The sequence below is a fragment of the Entelurus aequoreus genome, linkage group LG21 (genome assembly GCF_033978785.1).
Source record: "Entelurus aequoreus isolate RoL-2023_Sb linkage group LG21, RoL_Eaeq_v1.1, whole genome shotgun sequence".
Taxonomy (NCBI): domain Eukaryota; kingdom Metazoa; phylum Chordata; class Actinopteri; order Syngnathiformes; family Syngnathidae; genus Entelurus; species Entelurus aequoreus.
In genome coordinates, this window is record NC_084751.1 from 44,976,214 (window position 1) to 45,000,444 (window position 24,231).

General features: G+C 37.5%; 2 protein-coding genes across 2 annotated transcripts in view; both read left to right on the forward strand.

Moving 5' to 3' along the window:
• Positions 1-27: 27 nt before the first annotated feature.
• Positions 28-8,984, forward strand: LOC133638625 (probable phospholipid-transporting ATPase IM). The gene is made up of 12 exons (XM_062031415.1): positions 28-371; positions 1,838-1,944; positions 2,114-2,148; positions 4,276-4,359; positions 4,429-4,487; positions 4,560-4,673; positions 6,734-6,832; positions 6,919-6,980; positions 7,339-7,411; positions 8,674-8,744; positions 8,802-8,884; positions 8,968-8,984. Exons 4-12 carry the CDS (start codon positions 4,305-4,307, stop codon positions 8,982-8,984), a joined length of 633 nt encoding a protein of 210 aa, XP_061887399.1. The 5' UTR covers positions 28-371; positions 1,838-1,944; positions 2,114-2,148; positions 4,276-4,304.
• LOC133638774 (phospholipid-transporting ATPase ID-like) overlaps positions 8,978-24,231 on the forward strand; it is a 30,583-nt gene continuing 15,329 nt past the window's right edge. The window contains exons 1-13 of the mRNA XM_062031713.1: positions 8,978-9,127; positions 9,239-9,327; positions 12,344-12,537; positions 12,629-12,837; positions 12,906-12,949; positions 14,140-14,305; positions 14,380-14,568; positions 17,320-17,435; positions 17,505-17,669; positions 20,653-20,764; positions 20,903-21,008; positions 23,508-23,658; positions 23,744-23,927. Coding sequence (XP_061887697.1) covers positions 9,040-9,127; positions 9,239-9,327; positions 12,344-12,537; positions 12,629-12,837; positions 12,906-12,949; positions 14,140-14,305; positions 14,380-14,568; positions 17,320-17,435; positions 17,505-17,669; positions 20,653-20,764; positions 20,903-21,008; positions 23,508-23,658; positions 23,744-23,927 — 1,813 coding nt within the window. The 5' untranslated portion in view covers positions 8,978-9,039. The remainder of the gene's footprint in view (positions 9,128-9,238; positions 9,328-12,343; positions 12,538-12,628; positions 12,838-12,905; positions 12,950-14,139; positions 14,306-14,379; positions 14,569-17,319; positions 17,436-17,504; positions 17,670-20,652; positions 20,765-20,902; positions 21,009-23,507; positions 23,659-23,743; positions 23,928-24,231) is intronic.

Below are 24,231 nucleotides of genomic sequence, written 5' to 3' on the forward strand. Positions count from 1 at the left end.
TTGTAAATACAGATAAAATTCATACATAATTACAATAAATTCATTTTAAAATCATATCGAAAGTCATTACCAACAAACCGAATAAAACGAATAAGGCCAAAAATAAGTACGTGTGGTTTAAAAGTGTAAACATGACGTTTTTTTTTTCATATTTCAAATCAAGACAACCAGCAAATATATGAAATCCCCTGCTCTGATTGGTTACCCTGCTTCCACCTGAGACCAATCTCTGAGCAGTGATTGGTCAAATTTCCTGGCCCTTCATCCAATGACGGGTCAGATTTTCCGGCCTTCCAGAAGAAATCAAATCGCTGCTGAAAAGCAACTCAATAAAGCCAACTATAAGAACTTAGAGAAAAGACTCGATAAAGGTGAGAGAAACAAGAATAACTTGCTGAAAGAATGATGACTTTTGGTAATGGTTCAACATTGGAAAGGTACACAGTAAAAAAAAAGATCGTACACTATCTTAAAAATGGCAATAGTTTGCGTTTAATATTATTTAAGTGGCACGCCCCGAAAGGGACAAGCGGTATAAATTGATGGATGGATGGATATATTATAGAATAGAAAAAAATGATATGCATCACGGCGCGTTATTTATATTATTACGGCTTCTTTGACCATATGTGGGATGAATTCTCCCTCGTATGAACCGCCGGAGTCCCACACGCAGCACAGGTGCTATACAACACAAGCACCACCGGGCCGAACGGTAGATAAATCGAACGCACACAGCAGTGTAAGCCGGAAGGGCGAATTTCTCCGACTCCTCAATTGTTCTCAACTAAGAAGTCGGCTAAGGTAAGGTAAGAAAGTTTGAAACAATTGTGAAAGCATAAAAATACAATAAACTCTCAACATATATTATGTAACACACGGTTCACATTTAGCGACGATGTGTGCGGATTTTGCAGTTTGTAAATTTTTTGTGAATAATGTTTATGTATTCATTTGATAAGAGAAATCATAACACAAGTACTGAGAAAACAGACACTGTATTACTGTCCCCCACCAAAAAAATAAAAACAATTAATTAATAAAAAAAATAAATACAAAAAATTACACACACACAAAAAAAAATCATTACAAAATAAATACAAATAAAATAAGGATAGCTCTGGCAGTTTAGTTAATTTAACGTCTATCCATTCATCCAAGTACGGCGCGAGAGTCTGTTGAAATAAAAAAGTGTTTCTCGCCTTCCTGACGGTCGTTTTTTCTTAATAATGATCTGGCAACAGCCAGCGTCATCTCACAAGACCCTCGGGTGCCGTGAATGTCAATCAAGTGACGTCTTGGTGTATTGAAGATTGATGATCGATCATTTTTAGGTCTATTTTTTTAATACCTGGCTGGCGATGGACTGACACACCTTCCACCATCCACCGGTAGCTCGCCATCCACGTAATGGGCACTCTTGATTTACACCGTCTGCATTCACAACTTTTTTTTTTACTATTAAAGTGCCCATATGGACACCCTTATATTTCAACATTGTGTTCGTTATGGACACCTAGGACCTGTTTGTCTTAGGAGACCCTACCAGACATAGTTCCTCGGAACTTTGGGACACGCAAACTCCTCTACCACGATAAGGTGGCAGCTCAGAAAGGAGCTTTTAAAAACCCCTGTGTGCATTTACACACTGTCTAATTATATGGCTGCATGTTTAGTGTTATCTTAAAGCATGTAATGATGCTGATAACGATAATCACACAGATATGTTTTATTCTGAGCATGGGCACTCAGACTGTAGGTCAGAATATCCGCTGTTGATTTATTGCCCAGCCAATGACACTCTCTAAGTCCAAAGATTGCTTTGTTGTTTGCCAAGCTCTCAGCAGGAAGACCCACAGGGATCTCAGCTCGCTGTTTCTGAACCCCAAACCTTGACTGCAGGAATACCAGTTTTCTGCCCAGGCTCAAGTGTGACAATCTGAAGTGAGTGCATTCAATGATCTGCTTATAGTAAAGTATGTTACTGTATATGGTATTGTTTTTTTCTTAGGGATAATACTGAACTATTTTAATAGGAATTAGACACAAACACATGTATCAGGTTAAACTTGTCATGACGTGGTTTTCGCTTACTGCGGGGTCGTTCTCCCAGGAAGGCAAACGGACGACTCCGGACAGGACTTGCAGGTAGGAACATGATTTAATTTTAAGAAACAATCAACGAGGTACAAAACAGAAAACAACCCGAAGGCAAGCGTGCCTATCGCATGCGGAAACTAAGGCAAAAACTTAGGACATGAAACTATAGACATGAACCTCACGAAACTGTGGCATGAAACAAACACAAAACTGTGGCATGAAACAACTAGCATTAACTATGGCATAGAACAGACACAAAACTGTGGCATGAAACCAATAATGACGCCAGGACGACTGACTGGCAAAGGCAGGCTTAAATAGTCCTCTGATTAGAAGCAGGTGCGCGTCCCGAACACCAGAGGCAGGTGAAAATCATAAGTAGCCATGGTAACTAAAACAAACTCAGGTGTCAAACAGGAACTAAAAGAGTCCAAAACTAACAGAACCTAACAAAAACATGATCCGGACCACGGATCATGACAAAACTAAAGTTAAAAAAAAACAACATTTAGTTTTCTTTATGTGGTCATTTGTATATTATAATCTGACATAAATTGCATATTATACAAGTACTTCTCAACAGGTATGTGTTGGGAGGGAAGACCCTGTCATGATAAAAAGATGACAAGTCCTAAACCAAACATGCAATATGTCTAATAATGCCTGTATTAATGTATCTTTGTGAATGTTACTTGAAACATGTGCTTTTGTAAGGTTTGCAAACACAACATTTTTTTTTTTTTTACTCAATATGACAGTAATGTTCTTAGAATCCTGAGAAAATGCATATGAAGCAATAAAACATTGTTTCAAGCATAACTCCTAAACCAAACATGCAATATGTCTAATAATACCTGTATTAATGTATCTTTGTCAGTTTTACTAGAGACATGTGCTTTTGTTAGGTTTGCAAACACAAAAATAGTTTTTTACTCAATATGACAGTAATGTTCTAAAAATCCTGATAAAATGTGTTTGAAGCAATAACAATAGTTTCAAGCTTAACTCCTAAACCAAACATGCAATATGTCTAAAAATGCCTGTAATAATGTATCTTTGTGAGTTTTACTAGAAACATGTGCTTTTGTTAGGTTTGCAAACACAAAAATAGTTTTTTACTCAATATAACACTAATGTTCTAAAAATCTTGAGAAAATGTGTTTGAAGCAATAAAAAATGTTTCAAGCATAACTCCTAAACCAAACATGCAATATGTTTAATAATGCCTTAATTAATGTATCTTTGTGAATGTTACTTGAAACATGTGCTTTTGTAAGGTTTGCAAACACAAAAATTGTTTTTTTTACTCAATATGACAGTAATGTTCTTAGAATCCTGAGAAAATGCATATGAAGAAATACAAATTGTTTCAAGCATAACTCCTAAACCAAAATGCAATATGTCTAATAATATCTGTATTAATGTATCTCTGTGAGTTTTACTAGAAACATGTGCTTTTGTAAGGTTTGCAAACACCAAAATATTTTTTTACTCAATATGAGAGTACGTCTTACCTTATACACACACCATAATAATACTCCTATGTTGAAGCACAGTACAATCCATCAACTGGTGTGGCTTCATAGCTTACCGAAGTCGTACTAAAAACATTTTGATAGATTTTTGAGCGCCGTATGTAATGTTTTATATTTTCAATGGAACATTTACAATTTTGGTGTTGTTTACTTGAGTCGTATCGCAGTCTACACATATCTCTTATGTGTGACTGCCATCTACTGGTCACACTTATCATTACACCATGTACCAAATAAAATAGCTTCGAGGTCGGTAAGCACAACCAAAATCATTCTGTACATTAGGCGCACCGGGTTATAAGGCGCACTGTTGAGTTTTGAGAAAATTAAAGGATTTTAATTGCGCCTTATAGTCCGTAAAATACGGTAGATGTCTTCCACGTCCTCGGCGGAAAGCACTGAGAGGCACATGATACTCCATCTCTCCCACGAGTCTCTCACGTACCCAGCAGCGATGGTTCCGTCAGAGCAGCCAGGCTCCCTCGGGCCTCTTTTCCTCGTCAAGAAGATTTTCTCATCTGAGTCGAGAGTCCAGCTTGTGAATTCCATGTTTAGATTTCAGAGGACAGCGCAGAAAAAGAGGCTCTTGAAAGTATAAACAAGACAAGACATAGAGGCAAGTGTGCTTTCACCCCCCCAGGTGTGCAACATGAAGAAACAGAGCTAAAGATGGGGTCAGCAGTGTCATCCTTTGGTCAGCTGTGTGGGCGGCAGAAAAAGAAAGGTAAGTGTTTAAACTCTGTGTTGCTTTTTTTGTTTTTTCAAAAATACTTGACTTGATCTTTTTCAACAGAGGAGGACAGACACTTTCGAGCCAATGACAGACATTACAACCTGTCTCACCGTTATGCCGTGAGTACGAGACATGGAGCAAATCCCGAAAGATGAATGTTACCGGTCACCTCTCACTTCTTTCTGTTTCAGAATAACGCCATTAAGACCTCCAAATACAACATCTTCACCTTCCTGCCACTTAACCTCTTGCAGCAGTTTAGGAGGCTTGGCAACTGCTTCTTTGTCTTTCTCTTCATACTCCAGGTTAGCCTAATATTTATACTTTCATAATGTAGAGTGAGCTTTAGAACCCATGCACAACAGAACCTTAATGGGGACCTGTTATGATTTTTTTTCTACATTTAAAACACTTCCTTGTGGTCCACATACCATCTAATGATGGTTCTTTGGTCAGAATTTTGCATAGAATATTTTTGACGGGCCATCTTTAAGCTGCTTTTTGACAGTCTCTTCAGGATACGCCGTTTAATGGGCGTTTTTATTTACGTACATCCACTTCGACTACGTCTTCTTCCCGTCAGCCATGTTGTAGTTTTTAGTGCTTCAGTATCGAGTCTACTGACAGATATAAGTCATAACGAGAGATCGATGTTTTTTTCATGGCCAATACCGAGTCAATGAGGCCGATAACTGATATTTGGAGCATGTATTAATTTGCAGTCACCATTAATAATAATAATAATAATAATAATGAATTACATTTGTAACGCACTTTACATTCGTTAAAGTCTCAAAGTGCTACAAAGTATAAAAACAACTACAACAAAAAACAACAATTAGCTAAACATGGCTAGTATATGTCAGTAAACAGCTGGACAAGGCTTTAAGTTGTTTTTTTTAATATTATTTTCTAGGAAACTACATAATGTTTAATGTGGCGCTAATGTTGTGATTAATTTAAGACCAAAACCATCTGGGAATTTCTCAAAAAACCTTTATTATGTGTGTTTATTGCTGCGGGACAGAGGAGCATCAACATTTGCATTTCAAAATAAGGAAAATCTCCTGGGAAAATAGGTAAAAATATGGGATTTTTCAAACAACAAAATAAAAATAGCAGCTCGGTTTGGCAGTGGTTACCATTCGTGTCTCACCAATAGCATATTCCAGGTTTGATTTGTTTGAGGTAGTGATTTGTCCAGGCTGTACCCTGCCCTCCGCTCAACTGCAGTTGGAATAGGCTCCAGCCCCCCCACGGCAGCAAGAGGGACAAGTGGTAAAAAATGGAAGGGGGATGAAAATATATATATATATATATATATATATATATACTGTATATATACGTATATTTGTATATTTATATATGTATTTGTGTGTGTGTGTATATGTATATGTATATACGCATATATATGTATGTATGTATGTATATATATATATATATATATATACATACATACACATATTGTATATATATATATTATATATATATATATATATATATATATATAATGGCATGGACTCCACCAAAAGCAGACCGGAGAAGATTTCTCACAATAACTCAAAATCCTCTGTCAGACAGCAAAACATGTTTCCTTTTTATTATTATTTTTTTTCATTTATTTATTTATTTCAGGCAATGACATAAAAAAGTACAAAGTTGACAACACATAATAATATCAAATAATATAGTGCAAAAGGTAATGTATAGTAGGTAATGCATGATTGTCCAGTTGTTTTGGTAAAATTATTTACAAAGATAGTAATTTCTATTCTCAAATGTATTAAAACAAGTATTCTAGTTGTATTTGTAAACAACAACAAAAAAGAAATAAAAAAGCAGATACCAATTTAAAAAAAAAAAAAGGCCTATACCGAAATGTAATTTTGTGTGTGCCAAAAAGTTTATTTTGCATATGTGTCTTTTAATCTGTTTTATATCATCACCTAATGGACACAACAATGGTGTTTGGTGTAAAATTGCACAATATCCGAATGTCTGAACACTAAGATTCCTTTTTTTATAAATGTCAACCTGTTGGTAGGTTAGTATGAAATTGTAAATGGGTATTTGGTGGGTAGATTTTGAAAGTAATTGTGTTGTACTGTATTTTGTATATTATATGATGATGTATATCTTAACTGTGGGTCCCTGTCCATAAGATGTGCGCTTCTAGGGATGACCTTTTTGCAGAATGGACTCTGATATTAAACAATAATGTAAAACAAAATTATGTCTGTCTGTATAAAATCAATGGATACTCCAAACTTCTAAGTGTGTGTGTGTGTGTGTGTGTGTGTGTGTGTGTGTGTGTGTGTGTGTGTGTGTGTGTGTGTGTGTGTGTGCGTTCTGTGTGTTTTGACAGCTCATCCCACAAATTTCCTCGCTGGCCTGGTTCACCACAGCCGCCCTTCTCATCGTGGTCCTCTCTATAACGGCGGTCAAAGATGCCACTGATGACATAGTGAGCAAATATTTCAATCAATTGTATTAAATGAAGTTAATTATTATTACAGTATATCATGTTCTTCCCATGTTTAATTCCCATAGAACAGACACAAGAGTGATGAAGAACTGAATAACCGTGAAGTGAAGGTCCTCATCAATGGCGAGTGAGTCGTTTCACTCTTTTCAAATAAATCATGTACAGCTGGGGTCTTCAACGTTCTCCAGGCCATGTTTAATGTTAGTATTTATTCACATTCAACCGCATGACAATTTGTTGGCTCAATGTTCATGTGTATTTAAATATTTTTTGAATTTTTGGGGGAAAAAAATCTACCAACAATTCACAAGAATCCCCTCCAGTACATCTGCAGACCCCCTGGGGGCCGCAGACTCCCGTTGAAGACCTCTACTGTACAGTATTTTGGGATTCCACCTGGCACTGCCCAAATAGTTATTTTGTTGATATATGTTAGGATCAAATGTGTACTTAAATACAATACTTTTTTTTTTTCATTCTGGCAGACTTCAAAGTGAAAAATGGATGAATGTTCAAGTTGGAGATGTCATTTGGCTAGAAAATAACCAATATGTCACGGTAAGTGCCACAACCACGTACAACTACAGTTCAGTATCCACTGAAATCCATAAAAACATCCTGTTTTATCCTGTCTAAATTCAGTTCCACACATTAAAAGATACGTACAGGCATACAGTCATGTCTTTACAAAATATACGGTTACACATGCCGTTTTGTCAAAGCATCTTCCTGCTGGAAAGGTTGTGTAAATTGACTTGTGAGACAGTTCTTCCCTCTACTGTGGTGATTCTTAAAGGGTGGTAACATGGGTTCCATCTAGTGGTACGACAAGAATCACTTGATTAAAGTACAGCGTTTTATTTTCCTATATTCAAGCACAGTGTTACGGTTCAAACTAGAGATGTCCGATAATATCGGACTGCCGATATTATCGACCAATAAATGCTTTAAAATGTAATATCGGAAATTATCGGTATCGGTTTCTAAAAGTAACATTTATGACTTTTTAAAACGCCGCTGTGCGGAGTGGTACACGGACGTAGGGAGAAGTACAGAGCGCCAATAAACCTTAAAGGCACTGCCTTTGCGTGCCAGCCCAATCACATAATATCTACGGCTTTTCACACGCACAAGTGAATGCAAGGCATACTTGGTCAACAGCCATACAGGTCACACTGAGGGTGACCGTATAAACAACTTTAACACTGTTACAAATATGCGCCACACTGTGAACCCACACCAAGCAAGAATGACAAACACATTTCGGGAGAACATCCGCACTGTAACACAACATAATCACAACAGAACAAATACCCAGAACCCCTTGCAGCACTAACTCTTCCGGGACGCTACAATATACCCCCCCCCCCCCTCCTGTCCCCCCCCCCCTCGGACATCTCTAGTTCAAACTATGTGTAATGTTACAGTGGCCAAACATTTTAAATATACTTGTTAAATAAAACCTCTGCTTTTTTAATTTTAATTAATACTTAGAATACTTACTCTACTGTATGTTAATGTTAGTTACTAAGGTGGTACTTGGAGAGCCAGGTTTTTCTGAGGTGGTACTTGTTGAAAAAGGTTTGAGAACCACTGAATGCATAACTGCATCACTCTTTCCCCCCTGCAGATGGAGCCATCAAGCCACTTTCTATCTGTACTGTATATGAATGCCAAATGGCAAAAAAAGACATGATCTACTGTACTGTTTAGGCTAGAGAGTAAATTGCTAATTTAAATGTGAAGCTGAATGATTATGAATTCCATTATTTCATTTAGTATTTGCTGTGTTTTAATGCTTCTTCTGTTCAAATCTGCAGGCGGACCTTCTTTTGCTCTCCAGCAGTGAACCTCTTCATTTAGTCTACGTAGAAACAGCAGAATTAGACGGGTGAGCAAATGTAATTGGCGTATGTTCTGTATTATTGCCTGACATCATGGTCTGCAGTGAAACCAACCTGAAAGTGAAACAGGCTCTGACTGTTACTGGAGAGCTGGGAGGAAGCATTGAAGCACTGGCCAACTTCAAGGGTGAGACGTTTATTGGACATTTTTTATAACACTTTTTAGCATTGTATATGATATGTGGTAGTACAACTTCCGTTGTCCTTTAGGAGAAAGTAAGATGTGAACCTCCAAACAACAGGCTTGACAAATTTAAAGGCACACTAACAGCGGATGGACAAATGCACTCTTTGGACCAGGACAAAGTGCTTCTACGAGGATGCACTCTGAGGAACACAGAGTGGTGCTTTGGACTGGTTATCTTTGGAGGTAAACCACTGACACCTCTAGTGACTAACCCACATGTCAGTCTGGATGGCCATGCATTACAAAACAGAGCCATCTCTTTTTAATGTCCAAGATCCATTCAACATTTTACAGGTCCCGACACCAAGCTAATGCAGAACAGCGGGAAAACGACGTTCAAACGGACCAGCGTTGATCACCTAATGGATGTCTTGGTGCTTTGTGTAAGTTTCTTTATTCCACGTTCTGCCCGTGACTGCGTGGGTTCCCTCCAGGCACTCCGCTTCCTCCCACCTCCATAGACATGCACCTGGGGATAGGTTGATTGGCAACACTAAATTGGCCCTAGTGTGTGAATGTGAGTGTGAATGTCGTCTGTCTATCTGTGTTGGCCCTGTGATGAGGTGGCGACTTGTCCAGGGCGTACACCGCCTCCCGCCCGATTGTAGCTGAGATAGGCTTCAGCGCCCCCCGTGACCCCGAAAGGGATAAGCGGTAGAAAATGGATGCATGGATGGATGTTTATTCCACACATATACCATGCAAAAATGCAACTACCATTGCGGTAAAAATGTCACCTACACTTACATTGTTGGCTCAATCTTCATGTGTATTTAAATATTTGTTATATTTGTCTTGAGTATATTTACCGTATTTTTCGGAGTATAAGTCGCACCGGCCGAAAATGCATAATAAAGAAGGGAAAAAACATATACTGTATAAGTCGCACTGGAGTATAAGTCGCATTTTTTTGGGAAATTTATTTGATAAAACCCAACACCAAGAATAGACATTTGAAAGGCAATTTAAAATAAATAAAGAATAGTGAACAACAGGCTGAATAAGTGTACGTTATATGAGGCATAAATAACCAACTGAGAACGTGCCTGGTATGTTAACGTAACATATTATGGTAAGAGTCATTCAAATAACTACCGGTATAACATATAGAACATGCTATACGTTTACCAAACAATCTGTCACTCCTAATCGCTAAATCCCATGAAATCTTATACGTCTAGTTTCTTACGCGAATAAGCTAAATAATATTACTTGATATTTTACGGTAATGTGTTAATTTCACTTTTTTTGGGCTGTATTCTAGTTACAGATCCAAACTACGCTCTAAAGTTCAGCCCACGTGCTTCCTCTATTTATTTGGGAGGTCCCTGGTTACATCACTGAAGCTGCCGCTGAAGGAAGGGGGGTAATCTCAGCAGCTCCAGTTAGACACAATATATGACTGTTAATGAAATGCAAACGTGCTGACACTCGTGCTATCGCCCTGTCTCTGCTCTGTCTGCGTCACGGTACTCGATGTTCGCCCTTGGCAGTCAGCAGGCCGATTCTGGAAGCAAACACTGATATGAGACGACTGGCTTTGCGCAGATGGAAAAAGTACAACTTCAGCACAATTGATAATAACTATAGCTATAAGAGAACTTAAGCATAAGAGTTGTGTGATAATATATACATGATTATTCTACCAAAAACAAATGTACATTTTACAGTAAAATTCTGGCAACTGAGCTGCCTTTTTTTTTGTTACCATAAAAACATCAGCAGTTTTTGCATTTACAGTAATATACACTACATTTTGAGGTGAAATTATTGAAATTTACCAAACATTTGAGGTTTAAAAAATAATCTACTAATAAAATGCATTAATGTAACACCGTAATTTCCGGACTATAAGCTGCTACTTTTTCCCCTCGTTCTGGTCCCGCGGCTTATACAAGGGTGCGGCTTATATACGGCCTGTTCTTCTCCGACACCGACGAAGAGGATTTCGGTGGTTTTAGTACGCAGGAGGAAGACGATGACACAATGATTAAAGACTGACTTTTCATATACCGGTAGGCTGGTTATTTTGATAACGTACATGCGAGCACTTTGTATTACTTTGCACCGTTGTATTATTTGTACTCTGCACGAATGCTGTTCGCCATGTCAAAGATGTGAAAGTTTGATTGAATGATTGAAAGATTTATAGTTAATAAATGGGACGCTTTGCGTTCCCAAACAGTCATCTCTGTCCCGACAATCCCCTCCGTGGTAGCAGGAACCCCTATATACTACGGCAGTGTTTTTCAACCTTTTTTGAGCAAAGGCACATTTTTTTCATTGAAAAAATCAGAAGGCAAACCACCAGCAGAAATCATTAAAAAACAAAACTCAGTTGACAGTAAAAAGTTGTTGTTGCAATTGTTGGATATGAATTTAAAGCATAACCAAGCATGCATCAATATAGCTCTTGTCTCAAAGTAGGTGTACTGTCACCACCTGTCACAACACGCCATGACTTATTTACAGTTTTTTGCTGTTTTCCTGTGTGTAGTGCTTTAGTTCTTATCTTGCGCTACTATTTTGGTGGCTTTTTCTCTTTATTTTTGGTATTTTCCTGTAACAGTTTCATGTCTTCCTTAAAGCTATATTTCCCGCATCTACTTTGTTTTAGCAATCAAGAATATTTCAGTTGTTTTTATCCTTCTTTGTGGGAACATTGTTGTCATGTTCAGATGTACATTGTGGACACCGTCTCTGCTCCACAGTAAGTCTTTGCTGTCGTCCAGCATTCTGTTTTTGTTTACTTTGTAGCCAGTTCAGTTTTAGTTTGGTTCTGCATAGCCATCCCTAAGCTTCAATGCCTTTTCTTAGGGGAACTCACCTTTTGTTTATTCTTGGGTAAAGCATTACACACTTTTTTACCTGCACCCTGCCTCCCGCTGTTTCCGACATCTACAAAGCAGTTAGCTACTGGCTGCCACCTACTGATATGGAAGAGTATTACACGGTTACTCTGCCCAGCTCTAGACAGCACAGACACTCAACAACACATCATTTGCAGACTATAATTACTGCTTTGCAAAAAATATTTTTACCCAAATAGGTAAAATTACATATTCTCCCACGGCACACCAGACTGTATATCACGGCACACTAGTGTGCCGCGGCACAGTGGTTGAAAAACACTGTACTACGGTAATTACACATCAAAACCCTGCGGCTTATAGTCGGGTGCGGCTTATATATGGAGCAATCTGTATTTTCCCCTAAATTTAGCTGGTGCGGCTTATAGTCAGGTGCGGCTTATAGTCCGGAAATTACGGTAATAGTATTCACTGTTAGAAGCGGCCCTCTGGGGCCAAACACAACTGCGATGTGGCCCTCGGTGAAAACGACTTTGTTCTAGATAAAGCATTCACACAACTTAATCCGCTATTTTCTCTCACCAATCAGGTATTTGTCTTCCTGCTGGTCATGTGCTCCATTCTGGCCATCGGTCATGCAACCTGGGAGACGCAGGAGGGTTCAGCGTTCAACGTGTTTCTCCCGGGCGAACCTGGCGTCGATGCTCCTCTCTCATCATTCCTCGCCTTCTGGTCCTATATCATTCTTCTCAATACCGTGGTGCCATTGTCTCTCTTTGTTAGGTATGTTCTGAGAAATGATGAAGAAAGATACACACAACGAGAAATCTCACAACACTATAAGATTTTGTTTTACACCTGACTCTATGTGAAGCGTGGAGGTCATCCGTCTGGGGAATAGTTTCTACATCGACTGGGACAGGAAGATGTATTACCCCAAGTGTGACACTCCCGCCCAGGCCAGGACTACCACTCTGAACGAGGAGCTGGGTCAGATCAAATACATCTTCAGTGACAAGACGGGCACCCTGACGCAGAACATCATGACCTTCAATAAGTGCTCCATCAACGGCAACAATTATGGTGCGCAGATCACTAAGAAGTCGGCTGATGCATACAAACCAAATTAAGTTTTGTTTGCCTTTTTTCAGGAGACCTGTTTGGCTGTTCAGGGCAGAGGATGGAATTAAATGAGGTGAGATAAGCCCACATTCAATCCAAAGAGTAAAAAAAAATCAGCCATTTAAAAGATTATATAAAGTTCAAGTACCAATGATTGTCACACACACACACTGCAAAAAGTCAGTGTTCAAAAACAAGGGGAAAAAATACAAAAACTAGGGGTATTTTACTGGAACTAAGCAAAATTATCTGCCAATAGAACAAGAAAATGTGGCTGGTCAAGACTTTCCAAAACAAGTCAAATTAGCTAACCTCAGTGAACTCCAAAATACCTTAAAATAAGTATATTCTCACTAATAACAAGTGCACTTTTCTTGATAGGAAAAACAAATATGAGACCTTTTTTCTCAGTATGTTTAAAAATATTCTTAAATGAAGTAAATGCTAGTGCCATTATCTTGAAATAATGATATGCGTTCGGCATTACATTTCTTTAAACCGGCAAACTTATACTAAAAAACTAGTTTATTTTTCTTAATGGAAAGGCAACAAGGCAAGCGCTTGTTAGTCTCGGGGTCTCCTAGCCGCTCAGGCAAATCATATTGTCTAAAAAGGCATTTTTCCATTGATAACATGACATCATCGCGCCAAGTGCGTGCTCTTTCAGTCAATTAGTGCGCAAGGAATATTACTTATTATACTACTATAAGAGTACATATTTTTTTATTGTTTCATTGAAAATAAAACAGCAAAGTCCATTTGGCTGTCATCTCAATTGTGTCAAAATCATGATTTTTTTATTTCATGCTTGAAATAAGAAATTATTACTTTAAGAAAAGTAGTTTTATACTTGTGAGTGTTGATGACACAGCTTTGCAACAGTTGATATTCTAGTTTCAAGCATGTTTTACTCAATATAGCTCATCAAATCTCAGCAACAAGCTGTAATATCTTACTGAGATCATTTAGGACCAAAGCACTTAAAACAAGTAAAACACTCTAACATAAAATCTGCTTAGTGAGAAGAATTATCTTATCAGACAGAAAATAAGCAAATATCACCCTTATTTGACATATTTAATCTTACTTAGATTTCAGTTTTTGCAGTGCCCACACTAGGTGTGGTGAAATATGTCCTCTGCATTTCACCCATCCCCTTGTTCCACCCCCTGGGAGGTGAGGGGAGCAGTGGGCAGCAGCGGTGGCTGCGCCCGGGAATCATTTTTGGTGTACCGATCACATATACATGTTTTTTATATGTAGAAAACACCAAGGGTGGACTTCTCGTGGAACCAGCTGGCCGATCCAAAGTTCGTTTTCCACGACCACAGTCTGGTAGAAACTATTAAGGAGGGCAACATGGAGGCTCAAGCCTTCTTCCGTCTACTGGCTCTGTGCCACACTGTGATGCCTGAGGAAAAGAAAGAGGGTGAGCCTCTTCTTCATCACTGCAATGAGTACACTTTTAATACCAAAACATGAAATTCACCCTTTTCCTCCCAGGGGAGCTCCACTATCAGGCTCAGTCCCCCGATGAGGGCGCTCTGGTCACAGCCGCAAGAAACTTTGGATTTGTGTTCCGCTCACGCACACCGGAGACCATCACGGTCATAGAGATGGGCAGACAGGTCACCTACGACCTTTTGGCTGTGTTGGACTTCAATAATGTGCGCAAGAGGATGTCCGTCATAGGTGAGAATCCTGTGTTTTCAGAGTATACGCAAACAATCTAGACCATAGGGCACACCGGATTATAAGGCGCACTGCCGATGAGCGGGTCTATTTAGGTCTTTTTTCATACAAAAGGCGCACCGGATTATAAGGTGCATTAAAGGTGTCATATTATGAATTTTTACAGCTCGATGGGACTGGGCTACTCCAAGGAACTTCAAACTTCCACTGCCTCTTACTAGGGGTTGAGGTGCTGGGACCAAAATAGCTGAATAGACAAGCGTTTTGTCAATAACAAATCTCTCACCAACACATTTTACACAGAAATTAGGCTATTTTCAGGAAGAAGTACGTCATGCCTGCGTACAATATCACAACAAATGGTAATCATGTGGTTATTGTCAGTACTATCAGAAAACTAAGACTGAAAGAACTACAACCAACGCTAGCAATTTTTATACTGGTGAAAATAAGTAGAGCATGCTTAGCAGCCTAATGTACACCCAAAACTAAAGAGGAGACATTTTACCAAGTTATGCCTATAGCAGGGGTCACCAACCTTTTTGAAACCAAGAGCTACTTCTTGGGTAGTGATTAATGCGAAGGGCTACCAGTTTGATACACACTTAAATAAATTGCAAGAAATAGCCAATTTGCTCAATTTACCTTTAACTCTATGTTATTATTAATAATTAATGATATTTACACTTAATTGAACGGTTTAAAAGAGGAGAAAACACACAAAAAATGACAATTAAATTTTGAAACATAGTTTATCTTCAATTTCGACTCTTTAAAATTCAAATTTCAACCGAAAAAAAGAAGAGAAAAACTAGCTGATTCGAATCTTTTTGAAAAAATTAAAAAAAGAATTTATGGAACATCATTAGTAATTTTTCCTGATTAAGATTAATTTTAGAATTTTGATGACATGTTTTAAATAGGTTAAAATCCAATCTGCACTTTGTTAGAATGTATAACAAATTGGACCAAGCTATATTTCTAACAAAGACAAATCATTATTTCTTTTAGATTTTCCAGAACACAAATTTTAAAAGAAATTCAAAAGACTTTGAAATAAGATTTAAATTTGATTCTACAGATTTTGTAGATTTGACAGAATTATTTTTTTTGAATTTTAATCATAATAAGTTTGAAGAAATATTTCACAAATATTCTTCGTCGAAAAAACAGAAGCTAAAATGAAGAATTAAATTAAAATGTATTTATTATTCTTTACAATAAAAAAAAAAAATTACTTGAACATTGATTTAAATTGTCAGGAAAGAAGAGGAAGGAATTTAAAAGGTAAAAAGGTATATGTGTTTAAAAATCCTAAAATCATTTTTAGGGTTGTATTTTTTCTCTAAAATTGTCTTTCTGAAAGTTATAAGAAGCAAAGTAGAAAAATTAATGAATTTATTTAAACAAGTGAAGACCAAGTCTTTAAAATATTTTCTTGGATTTTCAAATTCTATTTGAGTTTTGTCTCTCTTAGAATTAAAAATGTCAGGCAAAGCGAGACCAGCTTGCTAGTAAATAAATACAATTTAAAAAATAGAGGCAGCTCACTGGTAAGTGCTGCTATTTGAGCTATTTTTAGAACAGGCCAGCGGGCTACTCATCTGGTCCTTACGGGCTACCTGGTGCCCGCGGTCACCGCGTTGGTGACCCCTGGCCTATAGGCTACTGTTTCAAACCTTTCAGATTGCCATATAACTTGGTACATGTAGTCCACGATATGCAAACACGAATGAGGACTTATTTTATCATGTGATTTGGCTGTCTCTGTACGTTTCACATTGCCATGACAACAGCCGTGCTAATGTTGGAACCCATTTCCTCAGCATATCAGCATATTGAGAAGGAAGTAGGCACTGACACTACCCATATCCACATCCAAAATATATTTTGCCCTGTCAGTTCAATTACACATGGACATACAGGCTACTGGGCATATATTTCCCCCGTTAGCCTATATGTCGATGCACTAACATACTAGCTTTGTTAGACAAGATCATAGTCTGTATTGGACAATCTAGTTAACATACCATACCATTCCATTTCCATTTATTACAAGTAATAAGAAAACATAAATGCCTGACTTACCTATCAAGGAGGAAATTAGCAAGTTTGGCATCAGATGAAAAACTCTTCAATGGTCTCCATCTTTCAAAGGCAAATCCTGGTTTTGTTCCTGGCTTTGTCATGAATAAGTTGAGAATGGTAACTTTTAGATATACTAAGGTCTGACATGATTAGTAACTTTACCAGTGGCAGTATTTAGACGAAGATGGCGGTGTGTAACTGGCAACCTGGATGTGACACACTTACGGACTCTCTAATTGGTCAAACGGTGGAGGGCGGGACATCGAAATGAAAACAATAGCAAGATTTCGGGGCTGTAAATCTAATTTGGAAATGAGCATATCCCGGCTGAACTACTATTATCAGTTATAGAGGTATTGGAAAAGAACATGATTTATTAATGCCTTTTGACATATCAGGGCCATTTAATGATGACTTAACATGAAATTATTTGTTATCAATACCTAGCACTGCTCAACTAACGTTCAATTGGTTGGAGATTTGTAGGCGGTGGTTCGAGTCCAGCGTGTGCAGGATGACCATTGTTACACAAGTACATCTTACTTTATCTTACTATTGCGTTCAATAATCTAAAACAAATCTCTACCACAAGTGTGCTTCTCTGCCTAATAGATCTTGACGCATTAATCAGTTTCACTAAGTGTCTCCCGCTGTAATTTCCAGTGCGTGACCCTGAAGGGAAGCTGACTCTGTACTGCAAAGGAGCAGACACTGTCATCTATGAGAGGCTGCACTCCTCCTGTAACAAACTGATGGGCATCACCACCACACACCTCAATGTCAGTGTTATGTCAAGATACTGTCAAGGCAAATGTTGTTGTGATTCCTTCTTTTAATTCTAACTTTAGGAGTACGCAGGCGACGGGCTTCGCACATTAGTTCTGGCTTTCAGGGACTTGGACGAGCGCTGTGTTAAGGAGTGGATGCAGCGCCACCACGAGGCCAGCACCGCCATTGAAGGAAGAGAGGAGAAACTTGAACAGCTGTTTGAAGAGATCGAAAAAGACTTGTTGGTTGGTTACTATGTTTCACACTCGGACTTAATGAGGTGTTTTATTGGCTATTAAATAAGGTTTTTTTGTTTTGTACAGTATGTAGGCAATAACCCTATTGTGTTTGACACAGGATTATTCAAGGTCCTTAGACTTCTCTACTGTTTTTAGTCGATATACTTAAATTTTTCAGCCATATGTACCGTATTTTTCAGACTATAAGTCACAGTTTTTTTCATAGTTTGGCCGGGGGTGCGACTTATACTCAGGAGCGACTTATGTGTGAAATGATTAACACATTAGCGTAAAATATCAAATAATATTATTTAGCTCATTCACGTAAGAGACTAGACGTATAAGATTTCATGGGATTTAGCGATTAGGAGTGACAGATTGTTTGGTAAACGTATAGCATGTTCTATATGTTATAGTTATTTGAATGACTCTTACCATAATATGTTACGTTAACATACCAGGCACGTTCTCAGTTGGTTATTTATGCCTCATATAACGTACACTTATTCAGCCTGTTGTTCACTATTCTTTATTTATTTTAAATTGCCTTTCAAATGTCTATTCTTGGTGTTGGCTTTTATCAAATACATTTCCCCAAAAAATGCGACTTATACTCCAGTGTGACTTACCGTAATTTCCGGACTATAAGCCGCTACTTTTTCCCCTCGTTCTGGTCCCTGCGGCTTATACAAGGGTGCGGCTTATTTGCGGCCTGTTCTTCTCCGACACAGACGAAGAGGATTTCGCTGGTTTTAGTATGCAGGAGGAAAACGATGACACAATCATTAAAGACTGACTTATCATATACCGGTAGGCTGTTTTTTTTGATAACGTACAGGCGAGCACTTTGTATTACGTTGCACCGTTGTATTATTTGTACTCTGCACGAATGCTGTTCGCCATGTCAAAGATGTGAAAGTTTGATTGAATGATTGAAAGATTTATTGTTAATAAATGGGACGCTTTGCGTTCCCAAACAGTCATCTCTGTCCCGACAATCCCCTCCGTGGTAGCAGGAACCCCTATATACTACGGTAATTACACATCAAAACCCTGCGGCTTATAGTCGGGTGCGGCTTATATATGGAGCAATCTGTATTTTCCCCTAAATTTAGCTGGTGCGGCTTATAGTCAGGTGCGGCTTATAGTCCGGAAATTACGGTATATATGTTTTTTTCCTTCTTTATTATGCATTTTCGGCCGGTGCGACTTATACTCTGGAGCGACTTATACTACGAAAAATATGGTAATGTGTTTTTTTTTTTGCAAAAAAACCAACTGACTAATAGACGCACCATGGAAAGCTGTTTAATTTGCCTCCCGCAGTTATTAAAGACATGTTAAATGTACACATTAAGAAAAAAATACAGGCATTTAGTAGATATCTTATGTACTCTTGAAGAAGTAGTTACTGGCATACAATATACAGCAGACCTAGGAAAATTAAGGCAGGCGGCCCGTTAAACTTTTGAACATGGCCCGCCGGACATTCCCAAATAATCTTTTTAAGTCTTTAAGGTCTTTGTATAATCACTGGCCATACAGCAATATATGATATCTGTCTAATAGCTGACACCTTCTATGTTAGTTACTTCTCTTTGTTTATAATGTCTATTTTCTGCTTTATTTACTCTCTCTTTTATGCTGCAGCTGTTACATATACTGTAATATTGTACATGGTAATTGTTATATATTGTATATATGATATAAACATATAATATATCAGTATATATCATATACTGTACATATATTATGTAAATATTACGTATATATGTTATATTTTATATTGATATATTTAGTCTATTTTATACCTGCATTGTCCTTTCCATCCTTACACTTTCCATCATTTGTAACTGAGCTACTGTGTGGAACAATTTCCCTTGTGAATCATTAAAGTTTGTCTAAGTCTAAGATGGAAAGTGTAGCTGCCATTATGATGTGCAGTGATGTTTTTTAATGACCATAGGTCTTGAACTATAGAAAGTATTTCAGTGGTTGGAATCTGCACTTTTGCATCATATACTAGTTACTATGGTAATCTAATTAGTTACTATGGTAATATAATTAGTTATTAGGGTAATCTAATTAGTTACTATGGTAATGTAAGTCACAGCAGTTCAGACGAGGTACCAAGCAGTGTGGGTGGAGAGCGTTTCCACAGTGTTTCCAGAGCGAGCCTGAAAATGCGGGTGTCAGGGACAGACGCGGAAGGACATTTTTACAACAAAGTTCTAAAGCTTAGTGATATATCAGATATATCAAAATGTAGGTGTTTTGTTTTTTTTACCCTTCGCGTTCATATGTTGCATTTTTGTTGCGTTTCGCTTGATTGTAAAATATTTCGATCATATGCCACGTTCATATGTTGTCAATATTCAGTGTTTTATCCTCCATAGTTAATATTGTAAATCCCACATTCTTTATTTTCATGTACATTCCGGGTGTCTCATTCAGTAAAAAAATTAAAAAATCCATTCCGTTTTTTAAGGCGGTCTGTCATAACTTTTTTAGCATTCAATCAGTCATTATTGTGAGGTTTTGTATTAGTGTTCCTAAAAATAGCAACCTAAGAATACCCCCAGACACATTTTTTCTCTAAATCTGGCCCAGAGTCAAACTAATTGCCCAGTGCTGGTATACAGCATTACACTTACCAAATATGCAGTTACACCACATCACGTCTTGCAAAGCATCTTCCTGCTGGAAAGTCTTGAGTGACTTATTTGCAGATTGCGCCATTAACCAACTTTGTATTTCCAAAAACAACTGATTATTTAGAATTTTATGCAGTCGAGGTCAAGCAATCTGACTTAAAGTTTGTTTTCTCTGCTCTACCAGTCACAATTTAGGAAAAAAAATAATGCAAGGATGAGTGTAGTTTGTAAAGACTTAAAGGCTATCCTGTGTATCAATGGCATGGTTTTACCGCTTAATGATACAAAACATATATATTGTATGTCTATGACCACTTTATTTACATTTTATTTAGCTTCTGGGAGCAACAGCTGTAGAAGACAAGTTGCAGGATGGAGTCCCACAGACAATAGAGCAGCTGGCTAAGGCTGACATCAAAATGTGGGTGTTGACTGGAGATAAACAAGGTTGGTATTCATAGTTTTGTGATTGTTAAACATATTGAATCAATGATCTTATTCTTTTTGGAATGTTTGGTGTATTTTAAGACATATATTTCAAAGGATGACAGATATATTTTTATAAATGCTGTTTTTCTTCTCAAGAGACGGCTGAGAATATCGGCTATTCCTGCCACATGCTGCGGGAAGAGATGAAGGAGGTGTTTGTGGTGTCTGCAAATACATCAGAAGGTGTCAAAGAAGAGCTACGGTATGTTTAAGATAGTAGTAGCTGTTTATTTGGTCGGCTCCACATCATACACTACCGTTCAAAAGGTTGGGGTCACATTGAAATATCCTTATTTTTGAAGGAAAAGCACTGTACTTTTCAATGAAGATAACTTTAAACTAGTCTTAACTTTAAAGAAATACACTCGATTCATTGCTAATGTGGTAAATGACTATTCTAGCTGCAAATGTCTGGTTTTTGGTGCAATATCTACATAGGTGTATAAAGGCCCATTTCCAGCAACTATCACTCCAGTGTTCTAATGGTACAATGTGTTTGCTCATTGGCTCAGAAGGCTAATTGATGATTAGAAAACCCTTGTGCAATCAAGTTCACACATCTGAAAACAGTTTAGCTCGTTACAGAAGCTACAAAACAGACCTTCCTTTGAGCAGATTGACTTTCTGGAGCATCACATTTGTGGGGTCAATTAAACGCTCAAAATAGCCAGAAAAAGAGAACTTTCATCTGAAACTCGACAGTCTATTCTTGTTCTTAGAAATGAAGGCTATTCCACAAAATTGTTTGGGTGACCCCAAACTTTTGAACGGTAGTGTAGATGTAGTACATAATATACATACATATCTCCGGTGAACAGTCTTAAGCTCAATGGCAATATTATTATTTCACAAAAAAGAAAATAAATTAAATTAAACCTATCCCGAAAGGGTAATGGAAAGAAGTATACACATTTTGAATCCATAATTACTTTAACTAATATCCAGTTTCCTCTGAACCACATTTGATCACATTCATCTGGATCCACATAACTCAATTTGCCCAGAACAATGTGCTTACAGTTCTCAATATATCATCAAAAGTAAGTCATATAAGTCATTCATACTCACGTTCAAAATAAGCCTAGACCTCGCTATACTGAACCAAAATATTAGATTTGTACAATTTCTTTAAATGCTCAATGTTTGAAGAGTGTTTGAATTCATCATCAGGCTGTTCCATATTTTCACCCCACAGACTGAGACACAAAAACTTTTCCTTGTGCTAAAGCGTGTTTATATTTCGCCGCTCCTTTGAGGTTGCATCCCACATGAATGAATGGAATAAGTTTATTTCGGTCATATAATCAACCATCAACCATTTTGTGTGACCAGTTTAACGGTACAGATTATACATATTTCACAATCATACACATTTACACACAAAAAGAAAAGAAAAAGAATGACCGTAAAAGGAATAGGCTGAAGCCAAAGCTTATATTTTCCTATTTTATACATTCACTGAAAATTAGATTGCCTGGAACATCAACGTTAAAAAAAATCAATTGGATGAAAGTAATTGTTACTATATTTAATACTTTTCATATATTTCAAATTTCAAGGTTTTCTTAAACCTTAACAACGAACTACATGTCTTCAGCTCATCACTGAGCTTGTTCCACCATTTAACTCCTAAAACTGTAATACATTTGTATTTTATATTCCTTCTTACTTTGCATATTTCAAAAATCAATAAATTATAGTTTTCTCCTTTTAATTTAAATATCCTAAAAATACAAACTGGAAGGCTGTTCTTTACTCGAAACATAATTTCCATTGTTTTTAAAAACACAATATCTGAAAATTTTAACTAGAGATGTCCGATAATATCGGCATGCCGATATTATCGGCCGATATATGCGTTAAAATGTAATATCGGAAATTATCGGTATCGTTTTTTTTATTATCGGTATCGTTTTTTGTTTTTTGTTTTTTTTATTAAATCAACATAAAAAACACAAGATACACTTATAATTAGTGCACCAACCCAAAAAACCTCCCTCCCCCATTTACACTCATTCACACAAAAGGGTTGTTTCTTTCTGTTATTAATATTCTGCTTCCTACATTATATATCAATATATATCAATACAGTCTGCAAGGGATACAGTCCGTAAGCACACATGATTGTGCGTGCTGCTGGTCCACTAATAGTACTAACCTTTAACAGTTAATTTGACTAATTTTCATTCATTACTAGTTTCTATGTAACTGTTTTTATATTGTTGTACTTTCTTTTTTATTCAAGAAAATGTTTTTAATATATTTATCTTATACTAATTTTAAAAAAAAGTACCTTATCTTCACCATACCTGGTTGTCCAAATTAGGCATAATAATGTGTTAATTCCACGACTGCATATATCGGTTGATATCGGTATCGTTTGATATCGGTATCTGTAATTAAAGAGTTGGACAATATCGGAATATCGGATATCGGCAAAAAGCCATTATCGGACATCCCTAATTTTAACACATTAGAACTTATAAATAACATCTTTTTCTATGAATAAACTTTGAAAATTTGCAGGCAATTTGATAACTTCTTGCTTTAAACATGATGAGCCCTGTCAAATATTCTACTAAATCAGGATCTGGATTGTCTTTTAGCAGGACTCAAAGTGCTGATAATGGTCTTTCATCGTCGTGATGAACCAAAACAATAAATTTGCAAGGTTGATTACTCAATCTGGTCTTGTTTTTAGGAGTGCCAGAAGGAAAATGTGTCCAACAGCGGCCGAGGAACCAACGGTGACCAAAGCTCGTGCAGGCCTCCTCTGGCTTCGGAAGACAGAAACTGTGCCTGATGACAAAGTGGACGGAGAATATGCTCTTGTTATAAATGGACACAGTCTGGTAAGAACATCATTTACTGATTATGCTAGTTTTTTGTTTTTTTGCCTACCCTAATTGGTTTCGGGATCTTCCATTTCATCCTCAGGCCTTTGCTTTGGAGAAAGGCTTGGAGCTGGAACTGTTGAGGACAGCATGCATGTGCCAAACAGTGATTTGCTGCAGGGTCACTCCCCTACAGAAAGCCCAGGTTGTCAAGTTGGTGAAGAAATATAAACAGGCAGTGACTTTGGCCATTGGGGACGGGGCCAACGATGTCAGCATGATCAAAGGTAATTTCACAGTCACGTGACCATAGAATTCAACTCTCCTTATGTCAAGTTCAAACACTGATGAAATCTATTAAACAAGACAAGAAGCAAAGAATTAAACAGAGACAGAATTCAATTTGGCTCAATTTGAGGAGAGACGCCTGGACACTGTACCCTTGAACAGTGTCTCAGCACGCTCTGGCGAAAGATTGTACGCCACCTCTTTTTATTTGGACTTTCCCTGATTACATGGCAACAGCTGTTTCTAAGGGACGTGGGTCGTAAACAGCGTTGCCTTTGGTTACAGAACAGTTCAAAAGAAAGG